The sequence below is a fragment of the Mesocricetus auratus genome, unplaced genomic scaffold, assembly GCF_017639785.1.
Source record: "Mesocricetus auratus isolate SY011 unplaced genomic scaffold, BCM_Maur_2.0 Super-Scaffold_100003, whole genome shotgun sequence".
NCBI classification, from domain to species: domain Eukaryota; kingdom Metazoa; phylum Chordata; class Mammalia; order Rodentia; family Cricetidae; genus Mesocricetus; species Mesocricetus auratus.
The window spans coordinates 48,330,394-48,347,519 of NW_024429188.1; the positions used below are offsets into that span (position 1 = coordinate 48,330,394).

Consider the following 17,126-nt stretch of genomic DNA (forward strand, 5'->3'; position numbering starts at 1 on the left):
AAGAGATCCATAACCAAGTATTGCTTAGCTTAGTCCATGGCAATCCCGATAGCTATGAAGGTGGGTTACAGATGATTTAAGGATGAAGTTCTTCCGTTGACGGTCAACCTGTGGGGAAGACACCTCCCACCTAAGACAGGGGTTCAAGGACCCCCAAAGACAGGCAAGAGAGGGTGACCCTACTTGACCTAAGCCAGGAGTGCCTCATTAAAAAATTAAAAAGGGGGAATTGTGGGGATACCAGACCTTGAGCAGAGACCCACTTCCCCATTGGCCTGGGAGTAGGCAGCTGTAAGACAATGTTTACTGAAAACATGTTTACTAAAAGCAATACAATGCCAAGGGCAATAAGTTCCTGAAAAGGGCTGGCCCACGGCAACCGCCCTGTGTTCGACCTTTTCCAAAGACTATTCACCTCTTCAGACCCACCCACCTCCACCTCTGGTGTCAGGGTATATAATAACCAGCCAGAGTAGGAATAAAGGAGAGCCTTCTTGAGGAGCCTTCCGATCTCTGTGTTGTCAATCCCCGACACCCTCTGCACATTCTCAGACACAGGCAGCTCAGCGGACACAGCAGCAGGCAGTGGAGACAGTGGGCCATTTTCCCTCAGAGTCAAGCATGGGACCTTGAGGACAGCATCTGCAGGTCTAAGGCTGGACTATGCCTTTAGGGTCCTTGTCATAGCTACAGCTGCCCACAGTACTGGTATTTACTCCCTTGGGTCCAAAGAGAATTCCATAGCAAGGCTTGTGGCAGTAGGGCTGGCCTTCATTCTCAGCATAGCCGCCAGGGGTCAGTGTCTTGGAGCAGCACTCCCAGAGCAGTAAGAGCTGGTGGCAGCGGGTCACCTTCTCAGCAAAGCACACTCTCTTGTTGCATCGCAGACAAATATTGTGTACCCCCAGTGAATGTGGTGACACTAGAGTCTTTGGTGGGACCGTTGGGGGTCTGCTGGTCTTCTGTTCGCACCACAGGGACCTCAATGGGGCCAATGTTACCTGAGGCCTGAGGCTCTCAGTCAGAGGCTTCTCTTAGACATAGGAACCAGCATGCCCTATATTCACGCCTTTGGGTCCAAACAATGTGGCATACACAGCAGGGTTTGTGGTAGAAAGGTTTCCCATCATGCTCAGCATGACCCGGGAGGTCAGCGTCTTGTTGCAGCGCTCACACATGAGACAGAACTTGTGCCAGTCCTTGCCCAGGGAGCTGACCTTCTCAGAAAAGTACAAGGTCTTGTCACAGCTGGGACACTTGGAGGCCATGTTTGGCGCGCTCGGTCGGCCTGCGCCCTCCACCCGCGCTGGTCTCTCCTTCAGTATATATCTTGATTACACCTATTTCAATACAGTATCTCAAGTCTTAGCTAAAGTAATAAGAGAAAGGAATAAGAGGGATACAGACAGGAAGAGTCAAATTATTCACATGTGCGATGATATGATTCTATACATAATAGATTATATAAGAAAACTTGTAGATTTCACAAGTACTTGCAGGAAAATGGCAGGATACAAAATTATCACACAAAAATCATTAGATGTACAAATAACAAACGTGTTGAGAATTAAATCAAGAAAACAACCCCATTTTCATTTGTCTTAAAATATATTTTAGTGGCTAAACAAATGGTTCAGTGAGTAGGAGCACTTGATAAATAAGAAAAGGACCTAAGGTAGAATCCTCAGACCCTATACTTAAAAAGAAAAGGCAGGCATGGCTATGTGTTCATAAACTTAGCATTGTTAGGGACAGAGACAAGAGGATACTGAAGCTTGCTGGTCAGCAGCTTAGCTGCAGGCTCAATTTGCAACCCAGTCTCAAAGGAATGGATGGACAGTGATGGAAGCATAAAAGATTCTACATAGTCAAAGAAATCTGAACATAAAAAAGAAAGCTGTAGGTGTCATGAAAACTGATTCCAGGTTATACATACAGCGGCAGGAACAAAGTAGCATGCTAATGGCACAAAAAGAGACACACAGATAAATGGAATAGAAGAGAGGACCATGATATAAACCCATGTGAATACAGCCAACTGATTCTAAAGATGTACAAAAGTGCATTGAAGAAAGGTCAGGGCTCTCATCAAATGATGCTGGGAGATCTGGCTATCCATATAAAGAAGAATGAAGCTAGATCCCTGTCTGTTAGCCTATACAAAAGTCAACTCCTAGTGCATCAGTGTCAGTGATATAATACTTTAAACTCTGAAACTGTCGTGATAAAAAGGAGAGAAAACACTTCAAGCACAAGCAAGGACTCCTGAGAAGGACTCTACTTGCTCAGAAAATAAGCATAACAGTCGACAAATGGCACTCATGAAATGAAGAAAGTTCCAAGCTGCGAAGGAAACAACTAAGACAAGAGGAAGCCGGAAGAATGGGAGGAAGTCTTTGCCAGCTGCATAGCAGACAGAAGCTTAATACTGAGGATGCTCAAAGAGTGAAAAGAAAAACCCTACAGAAATCAAACACCTCAATCAAAGCAATAACAGATAGTTCTTTCAATGGATAAAGCAAAATGTAAAATAAATGCGTGAAAAATTGTTCAACCTCAGTATCTGTGATGGTTAATATTGATTGTCAATATGGCAGGATCTAAAGTCACCACAGAAAGGAGCCCCTGGACGAGTCTGTGAAGGATTATCTAGATTACGTTAATTAAAACCTAACCCCAGGGAGGCATCATTCTGTGGCCAGAGTCCTGGTTGCATCAAAAGGAGAAAGGTAGAGGAACATCAGCGTTCTCTCTCTGTGTCCTAACTGGGAATCGGTGTGACTAGCTGCCTCACACTCCTGCTGTCGTGTCTTCCTCAACCTAAGTCTTCAATTTGTGAGCCAGAATAAATTCTTCCTCCCTGAAATTCTGCTTCAGATACTTTGTCACAGCAACAAGAAAAGAAATGGATGCATTGGTCATTCAGGAAATTCAAATTATTTTTGAGATTCCATCTAATTGTAATCATAATGGCAGTCTTTAAAAAAAGAGATACAGCCCAATGTAGTGGCACGTGCCTTTAATACTATCTATCATTCAGGGAGGCAGAGACAGGCAGATCTCTATGAGTCTGAGGCCAGCCTGGTCTACAGAGTGAGTTCCAGGACAGACAAGGCTACACAGAGAAACCCCGTCTCGAAAAAGCAAAAACACTTGCATGTGAGGTTCTAGTAGTACTTGCGTTCCTGCTTCATCTTCACACTTTCCTGCTTGTCCTGTAATGGGAACTGAGAGTATTTCTGAAGACCAAAAAAAAAAAAAAAAAACATATCGATCACTTATGCAATCTGCTTGCTTGATTTTTTTTTCAAGACAGGATTTCTGTGTGTGTAGTTCCGGCTGGCCTCAAACTCATAGAAATCCACCTGCCTCTGCCTCCCAAGTGCTGGGATTAAGGGTGTGTGCCACTGCCACCCATCTGCCATCTGCTTTCTTAAATAGTGTTCTCCGGATGAGTGGATTGAGGGTAGCAGATTTAGTAGAAATCAAATTTTGATCCTTACTCATCTCTTTTGTTCCAGAGAGAAGCTCTGTTGATTAGCTAGTGTGGGCCTTTTAATTCTTTGTTGCATTCAATCAATCAATCAATCAATCAATCAATCAAGCAAGCAATCAATCAATCACTTCTATTCTACCAAGTAGGTTCTGGGGATCAAACTCAGGTCATCAGGCTTGGTAGCAGTCACCTTTACTGTCTGAACCATGTCACCAGTCCACGTGCATTTTTTAAGGAGAAAATTGGGTTTCCATTTTCAGCTGAACTTATGAGCTGTGGATATTGCTCAGATACGTCTGTCTGTACTTTTTTAAGGAAAGCAAATATATTTTTTGAAAATAATTTTTCTCTCCCTGGGGATTTACTCAGGCTAATGAAGAGAGTTTTCCTTTAAGGTAGGACCAATATATCTCAATATTTAGCCATATCCTCTGTTATATCAACTGGCAATATATGTTTATCATTTGTTTACCAGAAAAGCAAACAATCTGGGGTATATGTAAAATTCTTAGTAGGCTGTAACAGATTAATAAGAGGTCTCCAAATCAGAGACTTCCTTTGCTTTTTTGAATATCTGCCTTCTCTGAAAGGCACATGATTATTGTGAAATGGTACCAAACTGGTGTATTTTGTGGGTGGGTGGGTTTCTAGACAGGGTTTCTGTCTGGCTTTGGAGGCTGTCCTGGAACTCGTTGTGTAGTCCAGGCTGGTCTGAACTCACAGAGATCCTCTTGCCTCTGCCTCCCTAGTGCTGGGATTAAAGGCATGTGCCACCACTGCCCAGCAAAATTACTGTATTTTTTTAGCCTACCTGCCACATGCATCTTCTATGCCAGTCCCTGAAACTGGCTCCCTAAACATTGTCTGTGCAATTCCTATTATTTGCACACTGCTGTTTTGTGTTTGGGATGTCTTTCTTCCGTTCACTTACTGCAAGCCCATATACTCATTAACATCACGTAACATACTAAACTTCCCTATTAATTAATTACTGAGTCAGTAGAAATGTTCGTATAAGGTCCCAAAGAGCAAAATACCTGGCCTGTTTATTCTTGAAGACATCCCATGCATTCATTGTGATTTTTTTAAGGTTTCAAAGATTTTATTCTGAGGCCAGCTTTTAAAAGCAAAAAATTTGCATATATTTTCAATTATCGATCAAATTTACATACAAGGTTACAACCACTTTTTTAGATGTGGTGGGTGGCTCTGAAAAGAGCCTTTGGGTTTAGGATAGTGCAATAATCAGGAGCCTGTGGAGTCTAAGTTTAAGAGTGCTCTCCGCGAATGCGACGAGCCAGGTGGATGTCTTTCGGCATGATGGTCACCCGCTTGGCGTGGATGGCACACAGGTTGGTGTCTTCGAACAGCGCCACAAGGTAGGCCTCGCAGGCCTCCTGCAGCGCCATCAGCGCAGAGCTCTGGAAGCGCAGGTCAGTCTTGAAACCCTGGGCTATCTCAAGCACCAAGTGCTGGAACGGCGCCCTGCGAATCAGCAACTCGGTGGTCTTCTGGTAGCGGCGGATCTCACGAAGCGCCACGGTGCCTGGGCGGTAGCGGTGCTGCTTCTTCTTCACTACGCCAGTAACCGGTGCAGTCTTGCAAGCCACATTCATAGCTAGCTGCTTCCGTGGAGCCTTGCCTCCTGTCGACTTCCGCGCTGTCTGCTTGGTGCGTGCCATCGTGAAGAAGCTCCTTTGTCCTCTGCTCCTCGAGTGTGCTAAGTGCCTTGAGGGCTCGGCTTTTATAGAGCCCACTGCATTCCTATTGGTCGCCCACCAGGTGTCGTGATTCATTACTGCACTCTGGTTGGCCCATGTGGTGATCCTCTTTACAGCCTGCCCCTCCGGGTGGTCTTGCCACCAGGACTGTTAATGGAGGCTGTCTGTGTAGGTGTGCAGCATGGACTGTAGAAAAACTCAAGCTGTTCTTAAATTTTTCTTTTTTACAATCCTGCCTCAACGGTCAAGTGACAAAGAGCCTTCTAGAACCTCTGGGTGTTTTCCTGAGTTTGTGATATTAGACCTAGAACAGTTTAAGGACTTCCGGAGCAAGGGCTGGAGGTGGTTCAGCAGTTAAACTGTCTGTTCTTCCAGAGGACCAGTGCTCAACACCCAGCACCCACATGAAGGCTTGCTTCCACCTTAATTCACCTCAGGGGCTCTGAAACCATCTTCTGCTGGGACCAGGCATGCAAGTGGTCCACAGTATGTATAGGAAAAGGGACCAGTCAAAGAAACACACCCTGAGCAGAGCCAAAGAAACACACTTTGGCCCTGCAACCAGAACCAAAGAAATGTTCCCTGACCCTGAAACCAGTGCCAAAATAACACACTTTGTCCCTGGCATCAGAGTCAGTGAAAGAAATGCACCCTGACCCTAAAATTGGAGTGAAAAGGCTAAAAAGGACCAGAGAAAGAAACACACTTTGGCTCTGAAACCAGAGGCAAATCTCACCCTAATCCTGTGCACAAAACTAGCCAATCCTTGAGCAGGAGCTCTAGCCAATCAGAGCTCAGCACTTAATCTGACCAATCCCCACCCTGGAAGCCCCATATAAACCGTGTGTCTGTTCAGCTTGTGGCTGTTCGTGCTACCCTGCTGTCCCCTGCTACTCTGGCAGAGGGCAGCCATTCCTCCGGATTCTTCCTTCCAATAAACCCCTTCAATGAGCTTTGGGTGAAAATCTTTTGTGGTGGCGACAGAGCAGAGGAGACCCTGGGCAGAGCAGAGCAGAGCTAGCAGGGTTGTAACCCTTTGGCCAGGGAAAGTTTCTCTTGGCAGAGCTCCAATCTGTGCTGTCCGCTCCCCAGGAGCAGAGCTGAACTGTAATAATTTCTCCCGAGAAACCTCCTGCCGAGCAAAACTGCAACACTGAGCGAACATCCTCAGCTGGAAGATGCTGTTCGGCCTGAGTGGAGCCCATACATTGGGAAAGCCTTTCCCTGAGGCAGGGCTGTAAGCTGCCATGCTTACTGCAACCTGTGGTGGTCCTTGGCTCCCGAGCTCCAGGATACCTTTCCACCTGAGCTGTGTAACACTAAATATTCTGTGACTCCCTAGTGCCAGAATATCTGACCCATCCAAATTCCACCTAAATGCCAACACAGTATACACGTAAGCCAAACGCCTGTGATGCTCGGGTCTCTGGTCCTTGGCAGCTGCATGATGTCTATCTGGTGACCGACGTTCTGTCTTCTTGTTCCCAAGTAGCTTTTTTGTTTGCTTTTTTCGATATAGGGTTTCTCTGTGGCTTTGGAGGCTGCCCTAGAACTAGCTCTTGTATACCAGGCTGGCCTCAAACCCACAGAGAACTGCCTGCCTCTGACTCCCAAGTGCTGGGATTAAAGGAGATTGCCACCACTGCCTGGTTCCCAGTGGATTTTGTAAGCTCCACTCTGCGTGGCTGGATGAACAGAGAGGGAATAGAATAGCCTCAGTCTAAGGATCCTTGGCAGATGGGAGAGAGGAGGTCCTAGTGGGATATTTCTTAGTGCTGAGCAGTGGCTTGCTCCTCTATAGCAAAGTGACATGCCTCAAGGCTGTTAACCCTTGCTTATGTCTAGTGTATTTGGTGGTTGTCATCCTGGGAGAGACTTTTTGGATGGGTTCCTCATTCCTTATTTGGCTATCGTAAAGGATCTCATTGTTTGTTGCTAGGATGGACCACTCCCTACATGGTGGTTTATGGTGGCATCTGTCCCACTGCCCCAGGCTCACCTGGCTCTCACCCTCTTTGAGCAGAGCTGGGGGAGGAGGAATCTTTGAAGACTGAGGAGTTGTATAGTTGCCTTGGCTCCTTGGCAAGGGTTGGGTGAGGTTGTAAGGGAGAAAAGTCAGCCCTTAGAAGGCACAGCACTTCAGACACTCAACTTCTTATGTTGATATTTTCATTTTAAAATAAGTTTATTTATACAACCTGGCCAAGCTTTCCTTTCCCTCTTCTACTCCCAGGCCCTTCCCCAGCCCTTCCCCAGTCCCAGTCTCCCCCATCCACTCCTCCCCTGTTTCTGTTTAGCAAAGGGCAGGTCTCCTATGAGAATAAACAAAACATGGCATATTTGATGCTGAATTTTACCCTCTTTTGTAAATAAATTGTGTCTCACATAAATAATAATTTATCATAGATATTGAATTTTATCAAATGCCTTTTCTGCATCCATGTAAATGATCATATGATTTCTGACTATGCGCCTATTTGCTGAATAACATTCATTGATTTTACTAAAATATATTGAACAATCTCTATGTCTCTGTAATGATGCTAGCTTGGTTGACGTACATGGTCTTTTTGATGTGATGTTGAATTCACTTTGCATTTTGCATCTGTGTTTATCAAGGAGACTGGTTAGCCATCAGCAATTTTCTTTTTCTTTTTGCGATGACTTTATCTGTTTTGGAATCAGGATAGTACTAGCTTCATAAAAATGCTCTAGACTACAGGGGACATTTCATTAAAATCAGGATAGAGATGTGTATACCCACTTTCTTCAATATATATCTTTTTTAAAAATCCTGAAACCTCGCACTGGGCGTTGGTGACGCCGACCTTCAATCCCAGCACTCGGGAGGCAGAGGCAGGCAGAACTCTGTGAGTTTGAGGCCAGCCTGGTCTACAGAGCGAGTTCTAGGACAGCCTCCAAAAACTACAGAGAAACCCTGTCTCAAAAAACAAAAAAGAAACAAAGAAAGAAAGAAAGAAAGAAAGAAAGAAAGAAAGAAAGAAGTAGTGTTGAAGTTCTGTGCTGTTCTGGACATTACCCAGCAGACTTCCTACTAAGCCACTCAGGCCCCGGGGTTTGCAGTCAAGACACACTGAGGTAAGGGAAATAGTCCCTGGAAGTTTAAATTACAGTATCACGTAAAAAAGTGACTTGAAGAACAGGGGACTACAACCATGGAAGGCTTTTTAACATGGATTGAGCGAGTGAGCCCATGGTTCATTACTGGGGGAGGCTTAAATGTCCCAGATTGGGAGGAGGTTTGCTATGATCTTCAGAGAGTCGGGTGTTGGTGGCATATGCCTTTAATCCCAACACTCGAGAGACAGAGGTAGGTAGGATCGAGGCCATCCTGGTCTATAGATTGAGTTCCAGGGCAGCCTCCAAAAGGATAGAGAGAAACCCAGTCTCAAAAAATAAAGGTAAAATAAGAAATAAAATAAAAAATCTCCAGTTTTTCACCTGATCCACTGAGGTCAGGAAAGTAAAGGGGAACTGAGAGATCTAAAAGGCTGGCCTGTAAGGCTATGCAAAAGTGTTAAAAAGGGGTACCAAGCTAGGTGTACCAGATTAAATCTCCAGGCCTTTGCCTGACAAAGGTCAGGAAAGTAAGGGGACCCTGAGAGATCGCCCTCAGAGCAACCATTGCTGAGGTCAAATGGAGACATCCATGCACTAGACAGTGGAGAAGACCCTAATTTGGGGTCGAGGGCATGTTTGTGTTTTCTTGCAGGAAAAGAATAAAGCTTTGGCACCTGTCAGACCATTTAGTGAGATGCATGGAGCAGAGAAAAACTGGACCTGAGACCATAGGAGCTTACCTAAGCCAGTTTGAGTGAGATCTCCTAAATCAGTGTTCCTGACCCTTGATGTCATCCAATCTACAGCCCGAGAAAGAAGGAAAACAGTCGGTTCTAGATTTCCAGTTTCTCAACAGGCCTGCTGCATCAACCTCCCGGACCTGTGAGTTTTCATCCCGAAGCCAACAGAGAACTGGAAAGACTAACTGTCTGCCCTTGACACACCTTGAAACAACAGAATTCATTTTGCCAGTTTTTCCCTTTGGGGGAAAAAAGGACCCATTTAAAACATTTGCACATTGGTATGGACTGTGATGAGTGGCAAAAGCCTCTTTTCAGTATTTGAACAGGACATGGTCACTTGAAATATCAGACTTGGTGGTTCCTGTTTCTGGAATCACACCTATGCCAGTGTATTTTTCTGGAGAAATGCAACTTGTCCTAATGTGACAAAAAGAGACCTTTGTCTCAAGTCGCATAGTCAGCTGAGGCTGGTGACTTTAAATCAACAAACTGCATCACCACAGGAACAAATTGGTGCTCTGTGGATAGTGCAACAAGCCTATTGTTCATATTTTTCATAATGCTACATGTGTAACATCAATGATTGTACCTAATGTATCTGTGCAGGTGCACTTTCTAAATGCTTTCCTGAGCAGATATTAGAACGATTGTAAACTTTATCACTGTTTTGACCATCAAATTGTAAATGTAAATCACATTCGGGTTACCCTTGTAACAGAGGAAGGCTGGTAGAATGTCACGTCCCAGACCGGGGGATAGGTATGGCGATGGAGAGGTGCTACGTCAATGGGGGTCCTGGAAATGGTGGCAGTGGCAGTAGGCATTCTGCTTTATGCCCGGTTTAAACGTGCCTTGTTCCATAGGAAACAGATCCATCACCAAGTATTGCTCAACTTAGCCCATGGCAATCCTGGTAGCCATGAAAGATGAGGTTCTCTGATGACGGTAACATGTGGGGAAGAGACATCCCGCCTAAGACAGGGGTTGCCAGGTTGCCCATAGATGGGTAAGGGAGAGTGACCCTACTTGACCTAAGACAGGAGTGCCTCATTAGAAAATAAAAAAGGGGGAAATGTGGGAACAACAGACCTTGGCCAGAGGCCCACTTCCCCATCAGCCTGGGAGCAGGCAGCTGTAAGACAATGTTTACTAAAAACATGTTTACTAAAAACAATACAGTGTCCCGGGCAATAAGTTCCTGATAAGGGCTAGCCCACGGAAACGCCCTAATCTGGACCTTTTCCAAAGACTACCCTCCTCTTTCTGACCCACCTACCGCTGCCTCAGGTGTCAGGGTATATAATAACCAGCCAGGGTAGGGATAAAGGAGAGCCTTCTTGAGGAGCCTTCTGGAAGCCATGGACTGGTCTCTGTGTCATCAATCCCGACACCCCTCGCCACATTCTCAGATACAGGCTGTGCAGCAGGCAAAACAGCTCCCTGAGCTGGAGAGGTGGCTCAGAGGTTATGAGCACTGACTGTTCCTCCAAAGGTCCTGAGTTCAATTCCCAGCAACCACATGGCAGCTCACAACCATCTGTAATGAGATCTGTCACCCCCTTCTGGCCTGAAGACATGTATGCAGACAGAATGCTATATACATAATAAATAAATAAATCTTAAAAAAAGTCTCATCCCAATCAGTTCCCTGTTGTTAAACACCCTTTCAGCTACCCCCAGCAACTGGGACCTACTTATACCTTTCTTTTACTTTTAACTTGTATAACTTTTTTTCTGATATCTGGGGCCAACTGGGTAACAAAGGAAATCTTTTTAGCTGCTGTCCTTAATCCTTCTAAAATGGACCTAGTGAAAATTGCCTAAAGACCCCTTGGTCAGCATTGGCCAGAAGGAAAATCTGTTGTCCAAACTGTGTTGTCTGGTATCCATCTCCCTGCCCAGTCAAGGGGCAGTTTTATTTTCTACTTTTTTTCAGAGAATGGTGAGTTTTATGGGTCATTACTTTAAAGGGAGGTGACAGAGAAAGGAGTGGAACTTTCTCTTTTCCTTTGGGCTCAACTTCCCCTTCCCTGGGGCTGCTTAGAGCAGAGGGAATGCTCCCCTGGGGGAACTCTTCCCTGTCCTTGTGTGCATTCCACTTGGATGGCAGGGGACCCTGGATGACATAGCCAGCCTGTTCCCAACCTCACACAGAGACCAACCCTGACTGAGCAGGAGTCAAGTAAGAAAACAAGCAGGAGCCCCTGCTCCAAGAGTGGGACAGGTGGGGTTATTTGTTTGTTTCTGTAGGTGACCTGGCAGAGCCAAAAGGATTTGAGTTCCCAGTAAGAGGGGGCACAGGTCCTAAGCCAGGTATGAGGAGGGTCTCACACCAGAACAAGCCAAAAACTGTCAAAAACAGAGAGAGAGAGAGAGAGAGAGAGAGAGAGAGAGAGAGAGAGAGAGAGAGAGAACATTTATACACCTCAACAGGCAGAGAGAGATGCAATGTTGTCTCACATGGGTCCAGACACTGGATCAGCACTCAGGTCCCAACATGCCTCTATGTGTGCAAACAGAAGGCGCCTTAACCAGACTCACCTCTGGAGGTGACAGGACAGGTGACTTTCTGATTGTTTCCTTTTGGGGTGGAGGTGTCAGACTCCCCTGAAACGTTAGTCAGCAGTTGATCAGAGGGAACCCTGGGGACCTGGAACTCCTCAGGTGATGTACCCCCCTAGGAGATCCTTGTCCACCTCACTCTACCTCCATCCAAGGGGCTCTGACCCCTGGTGTCTCCAAGTCTGATCTCTGGGATCTGGGTGGGGCATCCAGAAATGTTGTGGGATAGAGAACACTGCTCAGACATGGGTTTAAGCCAATAGAAAGTCTTTATCAGCCGGCCGGTGACTATACCGGGTATGCAGGATCCCACTGGAGCATTGAACCTTTATCAGGGTGAGCCTTTAAGCACAAGAACCATGTCCTGGGTTGACATACTTCAGTTAACAAGAACAGTTAGCCAGAAGTGGAACCACAGAAGCCAGAAAGCAAGGTTAGTACTTAGAGACCTTCCCAGAACTACGGGCTTTGGTGTGTCAGGTCTTTGTTTTGGTTTTGACAGGTGGTGTTGACCATTGCTGAATTTTATAGCACGAATGGCACTTCCATCATGGCGTCAGTTGTGCTAAAGGCTGGGGTTCTACTAAGATCTGGGGCCTGTTACCAAGGGCCAAGAATCTGACAAAAACGAATGAAGGGGGCTGAAAAGATGGCTCAGCAGTTAAGAGCACTTGCTCTTGACAGACCTTGATTCAGTTCCCAGCACCCACACGGTCATTTGCTTCCATCCCTAACTCCAGTTCCAGGGGACCCGATGCCTTCTTCTGACCTCTGAGGGCACTAGGCACACATGACATACACACACATACATTGTTTTGTTTTTTGAGACAGGGTTTCTCTGCGTCGACCTGGGTGTCCTGGAACTCGCTCTGTAGACCAGGCTGGCTTTGAACTCCAGAGATTCTCCTGCCTCTGCCTCCCAAATGCTGGGATTAAAGTTATGTGCCATCACTGCCCAGCTAATTTTATTTTTTACTTAAGGCCCAAAAAATGATGTCAAACGAAATAAGGTAGGGACAGAAAAACAAATACAATAGTTCTCACTCCTATGTGGATACTAAGTGAATTTATCTAATCAGAAAATAATAAAAACGGCTACCAGAAGGTGGGAACAATGGGGTGACAGGGGGTAGAGACAGGCTGGTTCAGCTGGGTTAGGGGTGCATTCTTTAACCCCAGCATTCAGGAGGGCCGGAATTATAGGCGGGGCTACAGGATTAGGAGATTTCTGGAGACAGGACACAGAGAGAAGCCACCAGGGAGATGCTATGTAGCTGTTGGTAAGACAAGATCTTGTAGAAATTCTTAGATTTTAGAAATAGGTTAATAATTAAGAGAGAGCTAGCTAATAAAAAGAACGTGCCATCGGCTAAACAGTTTATAATTAATATAGGCCACAATGTGTTTATTTCCGATTAAACAGCTGCTATTAGAAACATGGCCATACAAACAAGTAATAACATCGAAACTCTTTTTAAAAATGTTTAATTTCATTTTCATTTATGTGTGTTACTTTTAACAATCTCTCAATCATTCATTTTACCAGTGAAGACTTGGGAGCCAGATGCTGGTGTGAAAGCCTCCTAGCTCAGAGGCAGAGACAGCACCCAGCTGACCTTCCTCCTCAACCATCACCCCAGAAACCTTGTTCTCCTATGCTGTCTCAAACAGGAACCTCAAACTCAGTGTCCTTCCCTTCTATTTCCTTTGCATCTCTCATCTGTCGTCCTGACTCCTCCTTACTCTGTTTTTTTCTTAATAACCCTATGTTCATTTCCTGTCAACTCATTGCTGGCTCCACCTCTTTGCCTGTGGTTGATTTTATTTAATCCTGTTTACTACATTCAAGCAGAAAGCTCTTGGATTAATGGTGTGTGTTAGGGCTGAGCCACACCACAAGAAAAGAAACAGGTTTTTCCAGTAAATCTTGGGGTTCACAATGTTATCAAATACCCTGTAACATGTGTATATGTTATGTCTCTTTGTGTGTATGCCACATGTTTTCTGATGGCAGTGGAGGCCAGAAGACGTTGCTGACTCCCCTTGAATTGTAATTGCAGGTGGTTGTAAACTTTCATGATTGTGGTGGGAAGCAAACTGTGGTCCTCTGGAATATTAGCAAGTGCTCTTAACCTCTGAGCCATCTCTCCAGCCCAGATACACTGATTTTTAGAAATAAACATTTAAAAGTAGAATTTCTGCACTGCTTTGGTAACTTATACATTTAAAAAATTTTACCTTTTAGATTTATTTATTTTTATTTCATGTGTGAGTGTTTTGCTTGCAAATACATCTGTGTGCCAGGTGTGTGTCTGATACCTTTGGAGGTCAGAAAAAAGTGTGTCTGTCCTAGTTACAGTTACTATTGCTATGATGAAACACCATGACCAAAGCACCTTGGGGAGGAAAGGGTTTATTTGGCTTACACTTCACAGCACTGTTCATCATCAAAGGAAGTCAGGACAGGCACTCAAACACAGCAGGGTCCTAGAGGCAGGAGTTAATTCGGAGGCCATGGAGGGGTGCTACTTACTGGCTTGTTCCCCATGGCTTATAGTAACAAGCCTGAGCTATCGGACAAACTTTTATAATTAAAAGAAGTCTCTGTGGTTATTTGGGAGTTGGCTGGCAAGGCAGAATAATACCTGATGAGGTAGAAACTCTGCCTCTGCTTGTTCCCCCAATAACAGATGTTTGGCTGGGAACCCGCCCCAACTCTTCCCATTCAAGAGCCCACCCCTCAGAAAGCCTGTCAAGGGTCAGCTCCTTCTCCTGAGCTACCCAAGACCATACCTACAGAGCATTGGGTCTTACATACCTGCCATGTGGTTGCTCCCCCTCCCCCCAGACCACCCAGGAGTTGCTTTGCTCAGATGAGATCTGGCATTATTAATTTGGTTTGATTTGGCTTATTGCATTCCTAGAGGAACCCCCAAACTGGGTATTTTTTCAAAAATACTTATCAATATGCCCACACAAGCTTGTGTCAATTTGACATAAAATTAGCCAGCACAGTATCTGGTCCCCTGTAACTGGAGTTACAGGTGGTTGTGATCCACCATGTGCATCCTCTGCAAGATGTACAAGTACTCTTAACCCCTGAGTCATCTCTCCATCCCCTTTTTTTTTCCATTTTTTCAATGGTGTGGAGTATATGCTTGACAAACTTCCAGCATTTTGATTTTGCAGCTCACAATGCTCCAGCACCTTTTACTTTAATTTTGAATGATTCTCACTATGTGTTGTGGGAGCTTCCTTATACCTTTTCCTTTGGGAAATCTTGTGCAGGTTTTGGAGGATGAAAATGTGTACAACGGCAGTCAGTTTAAAGAAGATAATTCTTTGACAAAAAAATCCCCGTCACATATAGCATGGAAGCATATAGCATGACGACTGGACACATGAATCCCCATTGTGCCCTCTTGATTACACCAAGAACAAGGAAGTTAGAGATTTACTAACGGGACACACTTACCCCATGGATGAAACACCTGCAATCCAGATCCAGTGCCTGAGGCCATTAAGGGCAAGAGTTCTTAAGTACAGATAAATCTGGATGGTGTGGTATAATGGGAAAAGAGTAAGCAAGACATCAGGACTTTCCCTTTTGGGAGCATATGAGGGGAACAGGCCGTATAGTAGGCCTAAGACACAAAGGAACACAGTTAGGAAATACCTCGGTGCTTATTATGCTACATGGTGTAAATGCTGCATCTTGGCCCTTGAGGAATGAAAATTGCTCTTAAATTGTAGTCAAGTGTCTGGTCCCTGGAGGGAAATCCTTTCCCAAGGCCAGGCATTTAGATAAGGGCCTCCATTCCCTCAGGGGCTTGAGGAAAGTCCCTGCTTGTTAAATTCTCCTTATCTCTGGCAGAAGGAACTTGTGTCCCTTTCATTGATGTAAGAGGGTGTCTGGTGGAGTTACCAAACCTTTGAGAACAATAGACATTTAGATACTTGCTGAATGTACTGCGTTTGTCTCAGGAAAAATGCTATAATGAAGTTAATGGCTGCTTTCCGTCTCTGAATCATTGAGTCTGCTTTCAATCTTGTGTGTGGCCAAACTACTCAGTATAAAAGGTGTAGCCTTTTTTCAATAAAGGCTGTGAGCAGACTTACTGATTCAGTTTCCTTTTCTCCCTACAGACTCCACACTTCCTCTTTGGGACCTGAGCCATGCAGGAGCAGGTTTTTGGCATTTCAACCTTTAAATTTTCTAAAAAATATTATTCTGTGTTTGTACATGATGTGTGTGTGTGTGTGTGTGTGTGTGTGTGTGTGTGTGTGTGTGTGTGTGCGTGCACGCTCACATGCACGCCAGGACATTTGCATGGTGGTCAGAGGACAACTTGTAGAGTCAGTTCTCTCCTTCACCTCTATGTAGGTGCCTGAAAGGGTCAGAAGAGGGCTTTGGATCCCCTGGGACTGGAGTTACAGACAGTTGTGAGCCATTATGTGGGTGCTGGGAATCTAATTCTGGTCTTCTGTAAGAGCAACAAGTGCTCTTAACCACTGAAAAACTCTCTGACCCTTCACACCAATACTTTGAGCAATGTTTATTTTATTTTATGCTTTTGGTTTTCGGAGACACGGCTATACTCTGTCACCCAGATTAGCCCAAATCTTGCTATTTAGCCCAGGCTTGCCTCAAACATATGGTAATGATCTTGTCTCCCCTTTCTAGGCCTTGGATTAGAGCTGCCACATTCAGTACATTTACCTTTTTCTGAGGCAGGGTTTTACTGTGTAGCCTGGCTGGCTGGCCTGGAACACAGAGGGGCCTGGCAGGCTGTGCCTCCAGGGTGCCGAGCCTAACATATTTCACTTATTTTGAATTAAAATATTTTGTATGTATAGGTGGTTTACCTGCATGTATGTCTGTGCATCATTTATGTGCCTGGTGCTTGCAGTGACCAGAGAGAGAGCAGCAGATCCCCTAAAACTGGAATTTCAGACAACTGTGAGCCATGTGGGTGGTGGGAATTGAATCCAGGTCCTCTGGAAGAGCATTCAGTCCTCTTAAACATTGGACCCTTCAATCCCTATTTTTCAGAATTTGTTTTTGAAGCATATGGTGTGAACTTGTGTGAGTTTTTGTACACACATGCTTGCAGGACCCTGCAGAGGCTAGAAGAGGGCATCGGGCCCCTTGGAAATGAATGTGATACTGGAAACCTGACCTCTGAAAGGGAAGTTAAGTGCTCCCGACCACTGAGCCATCTCTCCAGCCCCTACATTTTACTTTTTAATTGCAAACAGTTTATATATTATGTATAATATAAGTTCTGAAATATGCACACCCTGTGGAATTGCTAAATCGAACTAAGTGACATATTTTAACTTACAGACTTAACATTTTATGGTGGGAAAACTTAAAATCTCTCTTAATAATTTTTCTTTGTTATCAAAAATTTAAACTGATACACAAAATATAAAAGTTATACATATTAGTGAGATACCATGTGATAGTTCAATACATATATACATTTTGTAATATGAGTCAGATTTAAAAATGCTGATTTA

At 44.8% G+C, this 17,126-nt stretch overlaps 1 protein-coding gene and 1 pseudogene across 1 annotated transcript; both read right to left on the bottom strand.

Moving 5' to 3' along the window:
- Positions 1-610: 610 nt before the first annotated feature.
- LOC121139837 lies at positions 611-1,268 on the bottom strand (annotated as a pseudogene).
- A 3,496-nt stretch (positions 1,269-4,764) lies between these two features.
- Positions 4,765-5,178, bottom strand: LOC121139766 (histone H3-like). Its single transcript, XM_040743751.1, has one exon. The coding sequence runs from the start codon at positions 5,176-5,178 to the stop codon at positions 4,765-4,767; it is 414 nt and encodes a 137-aa protein (XP_040599685.1).
- Between the last annotated feature and the right edge of the window lie 11,948 nt (positions 5,179-17,126).